This window comes from Mytilus californianus, unplaced genomic scaffold (assembly GCF_021869535.1).
Source record: "Mytilus californianus isolate M0D057914Y unplaced genomic scaffold, xbMytCali1.0.p SCAF_13, whole genome shotgun sequence".
In the NCBI taxonomy this organism is placed as follows: domain Eukaryota; kingdom Metazoa; phylum Mollusca; class Bivalvia; order Mytilida; family Mytilidae; genus Mytilus; species Mytilus californianus.
In genome coordinates, this window is record NW_026262615.1 from 19,899,533 (window position 1) to 19,915,528 (window position 15,996).

General features: G+C 32.0%; 1 protein-coding gene across 6 annotated transcripts in view; it reads left to right on the plus strand.

Annotated features, from left to right (window-relative positions):
• Window positions 1-9,870, plus strand: part of LOC127723333 (uncharacterized) — an 80,899-nt gene extending 71,029 nt beyond the window's left edge. For 2 of the 6 annotated variants that reach the window (XM_052229899.1, XM_052229901.1), the window contains exon 2: window positions 3,405-8,152. In XM_052229899.1, coding sequence (XP_052085859.1) covers window positions 3,420-5,105 — 1,686 coding nt within the window. In that variant the 5' untranslated portion in view covers window positions 3,405-3,419 and the 3' untranslated portion in view covers window positions 5,106-8,152. Of the gene's footprint in view, window positions 1-662; window positions 744-3,404 lie in introns of those variants that run through there. The other 4 variants (XM_052229900.1, XR_007992004.1, XM_052229903.1 and 1 more) reach the window with 4 other exon arrangements.
• The last annotated feature ends 6,126 nt before the right edge of the window (window positions 9,871-15,996 follow it).

Sequence of the window (15,996 nt, forward strand, 5' to 3'; positions counted from 1 at the left end):
AATCTTCTCCTCTGAAACAATTTGGCCAACAATGTGTCCAATGACCTCGCCTGTCAAATAAGATGACCGATATGGCTAAAAAAAGAACATAGGGGCAAAATGCAAGTTTTGTCTATTATTTTGAAAACCGTTATTAATAGAGAAAATCAGACAGTAGCAAAAATGGTCAGATTGTTGACCTCTACCAATTGTCCCTATACGCCAAAACTATCAGACGACTTCTGATAGGAGTTATTTCCCTAAAATAACAGATTTTAACTTTTTTTTTTTTAGATTGTTGCCTTTTATCTTGAAAACTGTAATAGCAAAGATGATCAATAACACAAGTGCCACACATAAGTCTGATGGTCGAAATCGCCAGTCGACTCCTTATTAGATTAATTGCCCTTTGATGAGGATATTTGACAATGTTTTGCGTTTTTGCCTTATATCTTATAAATTATAACAGATAGATAGAAAATTAAAAAGCAAAAAAATTATCAGAAAGACAAGATCTACAACTAAGACAAATGGAGGAAACACATAATGTTTAGAGCTAGCATTGTATTTCCAAGATCAAATTTTGAGAATCCCAAGATCTTTGTATGTTAGCAGATAACTTTTCTAGTTATCATGTTAAAAGATATGCGCAATTCAATTATTATTTAAATCGTTTATATTAAGGTAAATGACACAGATATTGGACATTTAACTTCCCACTACGAATTTCGTTATTGAAACACCTACAGATTTGCGTTATAAGGGTAAGATTTACTCACATTTTGTTATAATATTATGTTGTTGTTAAGTTTTACTACAACTATATTGTATTAAGTTTAAGGTAGCAGCTAGTATTAACTTTAGTCATGGTCGGAGTTCACCCTTATATGGAAAACCGTAGTATAATTAAGGCGACAATACAACCATTTTCTAAATTTATCCATTTTTATAATAAAAACCTGGTACTCTATTATTCTGTTATAAAAATTAAAGTCAATTGTTGGCATAATCAATGGAGCTTGTTTATAGTTTCCATGGCCACCGTCATTTATTCAAACTTGTTGAAAATTTTGAAGCCTTTTTGAATAATTCTCAATAAAATATTTCCTTGTGTTTCAAAATTTATATTGTAAATTCACACACTGCAGTTATTCATAAATAAATTATAAATATATATTATACACTTACATCTAATCACATCACTCTTAAGTTGACTTACTTCACCTGCCTTGGATACACAAAACACAAAACATTTAGTTTTCATTTGGAAAGAATTTAAATGTTCATAAAGAATGTGTTAAAGATAAAAGCACTTAAAATAGGAAGTTTTTTCCGAATAAAACCCAATTTGACCAATTTAATGCTTCAGCAAATGTGTCCTTTCATTTGGTAATTATTTTTGATTTCATATCTTGTTCAATGTTGGATTTAGTGTTTCAGTATGACAACTGTCTGAGCCAACATTGATCCTACATTAAAAGTTTTTCTTTTGTTCTTTTATGTTTTGTCAAAGAAGGAATTCCTGCATTGTTGAATTTGGCTAAACGAAGACCTTTTTGAAAGAATTCATAAAAGCAATATGAAGTCGATATACCCTTTCCTAATCTAAATTCTTTTGTTTTTTAAGCTGTCCAACGTTTTTACATTTTAGATGTTCAAACATTTGACAAAAGTTATTCCAAAAACACGTATTGTACACACAAATCGTATCTATAATTAAGAATATATATAACAACAAGAGTGCACACGCTGAAATTTCTCGCCTCCTTTACTAATCATTGATATTATGTTGATAGTCCTAAATATAAAGCTTTACTACAACTATCACATACACTTAACATGATCAAAGAAAATGAGGTCAAGGTCATATAAACCAAACAAGAAATACATGTACACCTTACAATCATTCAATACACTAAATATAGTTGACCTATTGTTTATAGTTTCTTAGATACAATACAGACTTAATCAAGAAAATTAAACATTGACCAATGAACCATGAAAATGAGGTCAAGGTCAGATGAACCATGCCAGGCAGACATGTACAGCTTGCAATCCTTCCATACAACAAATATAGTTGACCTATTGCTTATAGTATTAGAAAACAGACCATAACACAAAAAAACTTAATATTGAGCAATGAACCGTGAAAATGAGGTCAAGGTCAAATAAAACCTGCAAGACTGACAAGTACATCATAAAATATTTCCATACACCAAATATAGATGACCTATTGCATATAGTATTAGAAAAAAGACCAAAACTCAAAAACTTAACTTTGACCACAGAACCATGAAAATGAGGTCAAGGTCAGAAGACACCTGCCAGCTAGACATGTACACCTTACAATCATTCCATACAACAAATATAGTAGACCTATTGCATACAGTATAAGAAAAACAGACCAAAACACAAAAACTTAACTATAACCACTGAACCATGAAAATGAGGTCAAGGTCAGATGACACCTGCCAGTTGGACATGTACACTTTACAGTCCTTCCATACACAGAATATGCTAGGCCTATTGCTTCTAGTATCTGAGATATGGACTTGACCATCAAAACTTAACCTTGTTCACTGATCAATGAAACGAAGTCGCAGGTCCGACAAAAATAGACCATACGAGTATTTAGATATTTTAGGAATGATTGTAATTTTATAATAATGATGATTATTGCATGTATGATGTTTATTATTTTACTACTAAGTTAATGAATTTTCTTTAATACTTCATTTTAACTTTTGAATTTCTAATATAATTATAGCAAACTGTGAATCTTATAGTCTCAAAAAGGTAGAAGTAATTTTTTAAAGGGTAGATAATCAAACAGCAAACAATTTGACATAATATTTATTTTAAAAGTCTTTGGTACAACACTGTTACATACTTTATTTAGTAGTCACAGACAGTAAATAAGTTTTTAATAAAAAAAAAAAAAATCCTGTTCGTCACGGGTAGACAAATACACTTCGATGCCAGATAAAATACTTATTTTACATAACTTCTAAATTATTTTGTTGTTAAGCTAAAGCTCCATACTCTTTTAAAATCACAGCTTGTATTTGACAATTTGTTTTTGAACATATAAAACAAAACAATCAGACTAAATTTGTTTACTTATTTCAAATAGCTGTAAAAATACAAGATACAAACTAGACAATCAAAAACTATAAGTCGAAAAAAAAAACGAATATACCATTGCAAAGAAAAAAATCCTCAAAACGCAAACAAACAAAAAAACAAAACAAAAATATTTCAATTACCTGAAAAAAATCCTTTGTCCATACTTTGCGGCTGCATATCATTCCAACACTTGACCAGCAGTTGTTGTGAACGTGGTTTTCATTAGTAAAGCCTAATAAAACTATAGATGAAACGATCATGAAAATGTATTAGTCTTCCAAATATTTCTATATTTGTAGAAATCATTTAGTAAAATGACATCTCAAAATAAGGAGTGGTGTACTCTTTGTAAAGAAAAAGATGCAACACGTAATGCAGTCACGTGGTGTACAGAATGCGAAGACTTCCTTTGTGTTGATTGCGAGACCCATCATGAGAAGTCAAGAACATTGAAAGACCACAAAACTATATCGGTCGGAAATTACAATAAGTTACCGGCCTTTATGAAAGGGATGAGCAATCGATGTAAAGACCACGATAAGAGGTTTGAACTCTATTGTTCGATCCATGAATGTGTATATTGTGTTCACTGTATCACTGATAAACATCAGGCTTGTCAAACCATAAAGCCATTATCCGACACTCTAAATCAAGTTAAATCATCTGCCTCGGTTCCGCTTCTTGAAAAAGATCTCAAGGATCTTACAGTTGACTGCGAGGAGAAAATAAAATACTTGAGGAGTAGAATTAGTACAAATGCAGAGCAGAAATCAAAAATAATCGAGGACATAAAGTCAATGCGCAAGTATGTCAATGAACATCTAACCAGATTAGAACAGAAAGTTCTTGATGATCTAGAAACTGAACATTCCACGCTAAAATCACAAATGGATACTATCTTACACGACGTTGAAAAACGAGCAAAACAGATTAGAGGATTACAAGACGATTTTTTAAACATGACGAAATACGCAACTGAACTTCAAATTTATGTAGGTCTGAGAGAAATTGAGAAAATTACATCGCAAGAAGGGAATCACCTAGAAAATCTAATGCGCGAAGGTAGTTTCAATGAGAACAACTTGCATGTCGCATTTTCACCTGCCCTGGAGTCATTTCTCAATGACGTCAAATCGTTTGGAGAAATATCAATCGAAATTCGTCCTTGTAATATCAAAGCCGATGCGGGAAGAAAATATCAAGCACAGCAGTTAATTCCTATTCAAAAGATTGATAAAATAAAACCATCGTTCTTGAACACTCTGAAGATACCAAAAGGGCGAAAATTACGTGTAGTTGGCTGTTGTATACTACCTGATGGTAACTTTATACTTCTAGATCGAGTGTCAAACTGTCTGGTGATGTTTAAAAATGATGGCATATTTATGAGAAACGTGATAACATTTGTAGACTCAGTAGAAAATATGTGCTTTGTTAAAGAGAATATAGTGGCTGTTATTTTATACAAGGCATGTCAGGTAACGCTTGTTGATATGAACAAGAGCAAGGTCATCAGAAGGATTGATGTTCCAAAGGCCTGTTACAGAGTTGCAAGTGATGGCCACGTTCTTGTAGTAGCTATGGATACAAACGAAGGTGTCATTGTCATGACGCTTCACGATGAATCAAAACAACTTTTAGAAGGAATTTACGTGCATGATATTTCATGGTCGAATTCATTGATTTATGGAACCAAATTTATGCAGAACAAGGTTTACTGTTACAACAGTAGTGGAGCATTGCTTTGGACACTTACACACGAAGATATTAGTGAGCCTGTAGGAATTGCATTGGATAAAAACGGTTTTATATATGTAGCATGCAGGAAAAGTCAGAAAATAGTCAAAGTTTCACCCGATGGGAAATCATGCCAGACAATTTTAAATCACGACAATAGAATTGAAACTCATAATGCCATAGCCATTAACAAGGAAACAGGTGTGATGTTAATTTCAAATGGAGACAAAGTTACAATTAGTGTGTCTATTTTTAAAATTTGAAATATACATTTTAATGGATCTTTTTTTCCCTTTTGGGGATTTGTTTTTCAAATTCACACAAAAATCTACCAGAATGATACTGGCACTTCCTTTCTCTGCAGAAATTTAGAAACAAAATCGTACCTTTTACCTAAATGGACAGCGTCTTAAAAGACCTTCATCATATATAACAAATGGATGGTACTGAACCCTACTGCAAAATAGTGCCAAATTAAAATTTAAAAAACGTATGATATATTTAATGTTTGCTTCAGGGGAGTATTATTTAACACATTATCCTTTGTTTATATAGAGGAAACATTTTTTTTTATTAAATTTAATTTTACAATGAAGAGTAATCTGGTATTTTAATACTTTTGATTGAATGGCAATGTTGGAGCATTTATTGTTAAGGTATAGAACCACTAATTCAGGCCCGGTCGGAAAGAACATACAAGAAAGTAGTACATATTTTAAACAAAATAGTTCCTACGCATAGCTGTATTTTTGTCAATAGTGGGAAACTTGGGGACTTGGGATCACTGTAAAACCCTTGTTGAAAGTTTTATTTGAATAATAAAGAAGTATATGAAATTTTAATAGGAGGGCTCATTTGGCCTGTTGTTCAGATCAGAAGTTCCTGTTTTTGTACTATCAAACTTCCGGGAACCAGTACACTCTAATATGCAATTAAAGGTATGTTGATTTTTTCAGCACAAGTCAGCATAAGGTACAGTTTTGATATGAAATAACTGCCACTTTATTTGAACTTAAGACAAAGTAGCCATTTATGCTTAAAATTGCAGAATTTAACATAGAAAGCAATGGGGCTATGAATTAGTGGTTTTATACCTATTACTGACAGGCATGTGAAATTCTATTTTTAGAAATCATACCCTTTACAGTGAAAATTGGTCACATTTGTTGTCAGAAATCATGTTACATTATTTTTTTTATGTAACAATTATGTTAGTGTCAAATTACAGCCCTCAAATTGCTACAATAAGGTATTTTAGCCTTTTTTGGTCATTTAGCATGCACACAGTTAAGATTTTACCTGAAATTTAATTTTTTGGATTATCTAACACTGAAACCAATGAAACTTGTATATTATGACTAGTTTATAGTATAAATATTGTTTTTAGTCAAATTATCTAGTGAGTGTTCATGTTTTATTGTGTTTCTTGGTGAATTATTTATTTCAAGGAAAATTGGTGTATACTTATATAGGAATTCCAAAATCTCACTTGAAATGCATTTTATAACCATTTTAGCAAGTTGTCTAGCTTGGAGATACATACATTGCTCTTGTTGATCCATGTTTATACATAAAAGTATGGTTTGTTTACCAAATCACTCTCCTTTTCCAACTGGTAGAAAAAAGGGGGGACAAAATTATCAATTATATTTTATGTTTGGACCACTGTATTTATATTCAAGGAAGAATCTCTGATAAAAATAAGACATATAGGTAAGAACACTGTTATTTGTGTAGATATTAACAAATCAGAACTGGTAGAAAATAAAAAAGTGTCATATCTGTCACTATTAGTATCCATATTTTGTTTTCTTTGTTTAACACATATGTTACTGCCAGTCCAATTTGAGCTTGAATTCAGTGATATAGTGTTTTGACAAAAGCTTTATGTGTTTTTCTATGCTAGAAATAGATCATAGAAGGAAATTAAGTCAAGCAGAAGTCAATATAACACGTTTGGTGCTGTTATAGGTATAGAACCACTAATTCAGGCCCGGTCGGAAAGAACATACAAGAAAGTAGTACATATTTTAAACAAAATAGTTCCTACGCATAGCTGTATTTTTGTCAATAGTGGGAATATTTGGGTAGTTTTAGTATCAAATGAAAGCTTGGGGACTTGGGATCACTGTAAAACCCTTGTTGAAAGTTTTATTTGAATAATAAAGAAGTATATGAAATTTTAATAGGAGGGCTCATTTGGCCTGTTGTTCAGATCAGAAGTTCCCGTTTTTGTACTATCAAACTTCCGGGAACCAGTACACCCTAATATGCAATTAAAGGTATGTTGATTTTTTCAGCACAAGTCAGCATAAGGTACAGTTTTGATATGAAATAACTGCCACTTTATTTGAACTTAAGACAAAGTAGCCATTTATGCTTGAAATTACAGAATTTAACATAGAAAGCAATGGGGCTATGAATTAGTGGTTTTATACCTTAAGACAGCAAACCAGCGTCTTTATAAAAATAAACCAAAAGGTCAATATACAGACTTTGACAAGATAAAACGTCGATAATTGAAAAAATGATAAAACTAACAGAATCTATAAAAGATGAGCAATCAATACTATATTCTTTAATAGACAAAATATTTTAAAGATGCAAAAATAACGGCGATATTCCCGACTTGAAACCGACACTGGACCAGAAATTTTAATACATGTACTTTTGTAGTCCTTGCTGTAGATCCTCCTTGGAATTTAGGATTCTATATAAAAACCGATTTCAGTGTGCATGACAATAGACTATTTTTATATTACCGTCTTTTTTATTCCGAAGTTTATTTTGTTTCGACAGGTTACCTACTCTGTGGTTAGACATCCTGGTACCAAGTAAAGTAAAAGCAACGTAAAGAAGTAAAATAAAGCTTTCAATCGGTACAATTTTTGGGGAAAATTAACTACAGCATATTTTCTTTACACGACAAAATCATCGGAAAACAGTAAACTTTCCCCTAAAATTACACCGATTATATATTTGATTTTACTTATTTTGGTTACTCTTACTTGACCGAGTACCAGGATGTCCTACCACAGAAAAGGTAACATGTCGAAAAATTATATAATATGGACACAAAAGTCAGTAATATGAAAATAGTCTATTTCTTGAATGAACTTTATTAAGTACATTAGTCTAAATAAATGAAACATTTAAGAACGCCAATTACATAAGGGCCAACATCGTCTTGGATAAAGTTTTCCTGTGCGAGAGCTGCAACCCTTGTTTAAATATAATTATATTATTGGGAATCTGAAAATGATTTTTATGTTGAACCATGCATGATTACAAATAAACAAGAACTGGAATATATCGTAGTACACGTTTTCGTTCGTAACTAAAACGATATTTTGGCTACAGAGGACAGGGTGCGATATGGGTCTTATTTGGCTGCATTTCGTTTTACTAACTTCGACTTTAGCATGTTGAGATTTAAAAATTTAAATGTATGTCTGTTTTAAAATTGAGGTATTGAGAAATTCGGACTAGAAGTTCTTGATACACGATGTTCAAATAAATGCAATTATGACGTATTGTAAAAGGTTGTTATAATGTATATGTGTTTTGTGAAAAGTATATATATTTCGGTCATTTTTCAATTAGTTTTAGGATCTGACAAAGACCACATGCAAGTACCAACTAAATATTTGCCACAATTCTTCTATATGAACAACACCTTTCATGTAAATATTTGTGTAGTACATGCATGTGCTCAACATTCGCCACGTACACATATATGTGAATTTATTTTTATTGAAACATGACTGATTTAAAATATTGGTTTTCATCCTCTTGGAACGAAATTGTAGTAACTGCGATTTTTCTTAGATCGGCACTTTGTGTCGTTCGTCTTTTTGTGAGTTTTTGTTTGGGGAGCTACGTGCCGATTTGATAAGTCATGTCCTTTGCTACTAATGTTTTACAGTTAGTTCCTATGTTCAGCTGCTATAACAATGTTCTGGATTTAATTTTGATTTCTGTTTTTTGCATAAATAATGCCAACGTTTTTGTTCTCTTTAATTGTGTCACATTTTGTCATGCTTCGGCCTTTTATATTTTTATACGGTATGGGTTTAGCTCATTGTTGAAGGCCGTACGATGATATATAGTCGTGTAAATTTTCGAGCTTTGGTTTCTGGAGGATATAGTTTTTTAATTGGAAAGCATACCTCATCTCCTTATTAACGGACTAGTTTCATTTGGCATTGCTTAAAACTTCAAATTAGTAATTTTAATTTGACTGAAATATAATTTATTTGTAAAACAATCAAGTCATGATAAAAACATTTCGAATGATTTTTGACCATGCAAAGTGAGTGTTCATAACTTTGACTTGAATATACAGCTTTAAAATCAATGATGCATGCTTTGCTGAATTGCATTGGATAAGGTTTTGGAGTCTAATTGAAGGATGAAGATCACTTCGGAATTCAAATGTCTCATGCAGTGTTGAATACACAGAAAGTTTATTTTTTCCTCAAATTCATTTGTATTTATTTGAAATATATTAGTGATAATTGATCATGCAATTCAATAATGCCTTGAAGAGTTTAATGAAGAGGATTTCCTATACCAGTTGCAGAAATTCGAATATGTAGGTTATTTTTTAGCTTTTTATGGTTTGTATAGTAGTATGTTTTGGTTTCTAAATATTTTGGCCTTAAGCATCTCTACAGAGAAAGTACTGAAGAAATTCTCTTCTATTGCAGAATAGGTGGAACAGTTAATGTTGTCTTTCCTGAAGTTTTGATTTCCATCAAGGTTCTGCAAGACATCATTTTCCTTTGTTCAGATTTTGCCGATGCCATATTATTTCTAAAAATTTAATTTATGCAAGAATTGATGCATTTAAAAAAGTAAATGTCTAATTCAACACAATAAATTCCACTATATGGTATTAAGGGTGTAGAAGTTAATATTGTATTATACAATTGCCTAATTGCTTTTCCTTGCCTTAACAGTCATGCTTATAATTCAAAACTAAATCATGTTTGTAACTTTGAAAAATAAAATGTATAGTGTTAAGAATTAATGTCTTTGTCTTTACATTAATTGCATTTTTGAACGTATTTATGTCAAAGTTTAAACAGACAATGGAGGGACGGACGACAGACGACGGACAAAGGACAAAGAATGGACAATTGAATTATACAATTGCCTAATTGCTTTTCTTTGCCTTTTAAAACACTCATACTTATATCATGTCCTTTAAAACTTATCATTTTTGTAACCTTGAAAACAAAATGTATAGTTTGAAGAATAAATGTCTTTGTCTTTGCATTTTTTGCATTATTGTACGTATTGATGGCAATTGTATTTTTTGTCAAAGAGAATCAATCGGCGCAGTGGATTAAAAAAAGTTAAATCGGACAACAGATGGACGAACGACAGACAAAGGGCGGACAATCGAAAGACGGTACAGCAATTACATAAGAGACGGATGACAGAAGATGGAAAAATGAAATGATTACAGAAGATTACAAGTCACGCCAAGTAATTGCAATAGACAACATTTGATACAGGAATTCCAGGCCTGTCATTTCATTTCTAAAGTAATTTTGACTTAAATATGCAAATATGTTGTTCTTATGTTGTGTTGTTACACCACTGTTCCAAATTAAGGGAGGGTTGGGCACCTGAAAACATGTTTAACTCCGCCACATTCTTAAGATGCCTGTCCCAAGTCAGAAGCCTGTAATTCAGTGGTTGTCGTTTGTTGCTGTATATCATATTTGTTTTCGTTCATTGTTTTGTACATAAATCAGACCGATAGTTTTCTTGTTTAAATTGTTTTACAGGTGTCATTCGGGGCCTTTTATAGCTGACTATGCGGTATGGGTTTTGCCGTACGGTGACTTATATATTTTAACTTCTATGTCATGTACTTCTCTGGTGGAGATTTGTCTCATTCGTAATCGAACTACATCTTCTTATCTTTAAATGTATCATATTTGTTGTTATTTTGTTTTTCGTAAAAAGAAATTATTCAATTCTTCCACTAAACAGAGGGGCATCTTACTTATTTTTCTTCTCATATCTATGTCTTATCTACTTTTTCATATGTTAAGGGGGAGAAATCAAACCGCTGTGAACATTTCTCAAAGATACATGTATCTGATTTTATTTATTTTGCATATCCCTGAACCTCCAATAAACATTTCCTTAAACAAATGATACTGTTGTTAGAGACCATCTGAACTTGCAGTGATGTGAGGCTTGTTGCTACTGTTGAATGCGTTACTGTGACTTTGAGATATACGTTAAACAATTAAAGTGTCTACATACCTCTACCTACCTCTACCTATTTCTACATAAGTGTTGTCAAACGTAGGAGGTCAATTTGCTCCTCTATATTTGGCTCTGTTTTATCTTCACTAATTATACTTGTGCTTCTTCTGGTGTTGTATGTGTATTAAGTGTTAAAGCCATTTATTACATTGGTTGCAATGAATTACATTGATTTCCCAGTGAAATAAAAACCTATAATTTCACATGTGAAATAAACGTGGTTATTTCACTCCTCTGACGTCATACAACAATAGGCGTTGTCAAGACGTCGATAACGTCTGATCAAAACAAATTGTGAATGCGTAGAAAAAGATATATTTCCTTACAATTTCTACTTTATATTCATAAAAAAGCCATTTGCCAATGTAATAAAAAGAATAACTAATCAAAGAATTCAAATATCGAAAAATATTCAACTCGTGACCGAACAACACTGATAATTAGTGAATTAATGTGTTGTTCGGTCACTCGTTGAATATTGTTCTCTATCTGAATTCTTCGATTAGTTATTTTATAAATATTAGTAGGTGGTCTTTCCAATGTTTGTCTGAACGATGTTCAAAAATCTTTACGAACTTTACAGGCACTGCGATGTCTGGTAGGCTATTCCACACTTCCACTTATCGGTTCATAAAGAAGTATTTCCTTATGTCTAGTCTCCTTCTATTTTAACCAATTTCATCGAGTTTCCTCTTGTTGTCGACCTTGTGTTACGTGTAAATATGTCTTCTCTTACTCTTGGGTTATATACTCCTGTTGTTATCTTATATGTCTTTATCATGTCGCCTCTTAGCCTTTCAAATTTCAATGAAGGAATTCTCAGAGTTTTTCAATCGTTCTTTGTATGACAAATCTTTGAGGTTGGGTAACATTTTTGTTGCTCTACGTTGGACGTTTACAATTATCTCTATATCTTTCTTTTTGTACGGGTTCCATTCACTACCATCATATTCAAGATGAGGACGGGATAATGCCTTAAATAGTAGACAGAAGAATTATACTTGTAATCTAAATAATTAAATGTTCTTATAATAATTCCAACTAGTTTGTTTGCTTTCTTGACTTGTGTCTGTATAGGTTTGTCAAATTTCAGTCTAGAATCTATAGTCATCTTTCTCTGATTGAACTGTTATAGTGTAATTCCAGATCCATCATATGTCATGTATGTTTTTGGTATCTTCTCTCTTGCCCAGACGTGGATTTGGTAGAAGTGTCCATTTGGTGTTAGGTTTAATGTGCATGCAGTGATTGTGTTTCATGAACTAACACACCATACCCTTTCTTTTTAATTTGATTACAAATAATAAAAAAGCAAAGTATTGTCAAATGAGAAGACACTGACAAGCGGATGTCAAATTTTCTGAACGGTACAACTTAACAAAAGTGAAAGACCAAATATCAAATTATTTCTGTGTAAAGAAGATGGGTCATGTGTGACGAAAAATTCCATTCTCAGTAAAATGATAAAAATTACAGAAGGTGAGTTATGTGTATCGTAACGAAAAGTAAGGTGGAGGAAGGAGAGATTGACAAAGTTATTACAGCATCCTACCCATCCCGTGAGTCGGGAATAATTTAATCAGATGTGCATCTGCAAGCTTTTTTAACAAGCTATAAGCTGTCTTATCTACTATTCAGATCAGTGTCCTTGTTATTCGACATTTTACATCCCTGTATGACATTCAGTCTGTTTAACACAACACAACTATTAAGGTAAGACTAACAAATCAACTTCAATAGTGTTCGGTAAAATACATTTTTTTCCCCTATTTAATTAGGATTTATTTTCAAATTCACGCAAAAATCTACCAGAATGATACTGGCACTTCCTTTCTCAGCAGAAATTTAAAAACAAAACCTTACCTTTTACCTAAATGGGCACCGTCTGAAAAGACCTTCAACATATATAACAAATGAATGGTACTGGACCCTACTGAAAAATAGTGCCAAATCAAAATTTAAAAAACGTATTATATATTTAATGTTTGCTTCAATTGAGTTTTATTGAACACATTTTACTTTGTTTGTTTAGAAGAAAACTGTTATTAAATTTAATTTATCAATGAAGGGGAATCTAGTATTTTAAAACTTTCGATGTAATGGCACTGTTGGAGCATTTGTTGTTAAGACAGCAAACCATCGTCTTTGAAAAATAAAACAAAAGGTCAACATACAGACTTTGACAAGATAAAACACCGGAATTTGAAAAATTGATAAAACTAACAGAAACTATCAAAGATAAGCAATCAATAATATATTCTCTAAATGATAAAATATTTAAAAGATGCTAAAACGGCGATATTCCCGACTTGAAACAGGCACTGGACCAGAAACTTTAAAACAGTGTAGTACTTGTACTTTTGTAGACCTTCCTTTAGATCTTCCTTAAAATTCAGGAATACGGTTTAAATTGTAAGAAACTGATTTCAGTGTGCATGTCAATTTCTTATTTAACCTTTATTAGGCACAATAGTCTCAATCAATGATACATTAAAGAATTTTTCACCAATTACATAAGGGCCAAGATCTTCTAGGATAAAGTTTTCCTGTGCGAGAGCTGCATCCCTTGTTTAAATATGATTGTATTATTGGGAATCTGAAAAAAAAATTTAGGTTGAACCAGGCATCATTACAAACAAATACTGGAATTTATCGTAGTACACGTTTTCTTTCGTTACTGAAACGATACTTGGGCTACTAGGGACAGGGTGCGATAAGGGCCTTATTTGGCTTTATTTGTTTTTTCACTATTTCGGCTGTAGATTTGAAAATTTAGATTGTCATCTGCTTTAAACTTGAGGTTTTTAATTACAGACGAGTATTTTTTTCTTTGGCTTTATTTTTAATTTTTTAATAATTTCGACTTGAGATTAAAAAAAATTAACTGTATGTCTGTTTTAAAATTGAGGAATTTAGAAATTTCAGATCAGTAGTTTGGATCCACGACGTACAAATAAATGCAGTTATGACGTATTGGAAAAGGTTATTACAATGTATATGTGTTTTGTGAAAAGTGCATACATTTCGGTCATTTTCAAATAGTTTTAGGATCTGACAAAGAGCACATGCAAGTACCAACTGAATATTTGCCACATTTTTCTTCATATGAACAACACCTATCATGTAATTATTTTTGTTGTACATGCATGTGCTCAACATTCGCCACGTACAAATATGTGTGAATTTATTTTTATTTTGCTTTCTTTCGTCTGTTATATCTGGATACTTTGGCACTGCATTAGTGTATGCTGTTATTCGACTGTATGTGACGTTTTGTCAGAAATCTGTAGGATGTGTATTGATTGAAATTTAAGTCTGTGAAAAAATGATTGATTTAGAATATTAGGTTTCATCGGCTTTGACCGAGATTTTAGTTACTGCGATTATTCTTAAGTCGGGACTTATTGTCGTTCGTTTTTTTGTGATGTTTTGTTTTGGGTGCTTCGTGTCGATTTGATGAGTCATGTCCTTTCCTACCGCTTTTTTACAGTAAGTTCCTATGTTCAGCTGTTATACCACTGTTCTTGATTTAATTTTGGTTTTCTGTTTTTAGCATAGATAAGGCCGTGGGGTTTTCTCTTTAATTGAGTCATATTTTGTCATACTTGGGCCTTTTATAGATTTTTATACGGTATGGGTTTTGCTAATAGTTGAAGGCCGCAAGTTGACCTAAGAATTGTGTACATCTTCGATCTTTTGTCTCAGGTAGATATTGTTTTCTAATTGGCAAGCATACCACATCTCCTTAATAATTGGAACAGTTTCATTTGACTATGCTTAACACGTCAAATTGGTAATTTTAAGTTGACTAAAACAGAATTTATGAGTAAAACTTTTAAGTCATAATGAAAACATTTCGCATGATATGTGACCATTCAGAGTGAGTGTTTCATAACTTTGACATAAGTATACAGCTTAAAATCAATGTTGCAGACTATTCAATACCGTCATAAACGTATATGTGATAAGGTTTTGATGTCCAATTGAAGGAAAAGGGTCACATATGAGTTCAAATGCCTCATGCAGTGTTGATTATTAAAGTTTATTTTTCCTCGAATTCATTTCTATTTATTTGAATTATAGTGATAATTGGGTATGCTATTCAATAATGAGATGGCGAGTTTTATGAAGGGGATTTCATATACCAGTTCAATAATTTTTAATATGCAGGCTATTTATCAGCTTTTCGACGTTTATATTAGGTTTTGGATTTAAATATCTTGGCCTTAACCATCACTGAAGAGACATAAACTGCCGAAACCTACCTTTATTGTATTACAGGTGGATCTGTTAATTTTGTTATTCCTGAAGTATTAATTTCCATCGAAGTTCTGCATGTTATGATTTTCCTTTGTTACCTTTATGGTTATCTTAAATGTTTGCTGGTTATGCAAAGGTTGTAAACGAACTTTTCAAATGAGAACAAAACTTAGTTGTCAGGTTTTCCCGCCATCATGTTATTTCTAAAAATTAAAATTTCGCAAGAATTGATGTACCTAAAAAAGTGAGAGTCCCATTGAACATGATAAATATCCTAATATGCTATTAAGGGTGTAAATTCGAAGTTATATTGTATCATAGAATTACTTATTGTTTTCCTTGCCAAAACACACATACTTATACCATGTGCTTTAAAAAGAGTTAAACTAGACGTGTTTGTAACCTTTGAAAACAAAAGTTATAGTTTTAAGAATCAAATCTCTTTGTCGTTAGATTAATTTAACTTTTGCACGTATTCATGTCAAAAACTAAAAACAACACATTATAAGTTTCATGCGTCCGAAGCGCTTTTCTATATTTACCTGCATCAGTAACGCTCAAAGCCGAATATTTGAAAGCCAAAGATGTATCAGTTGAAGAGCTATA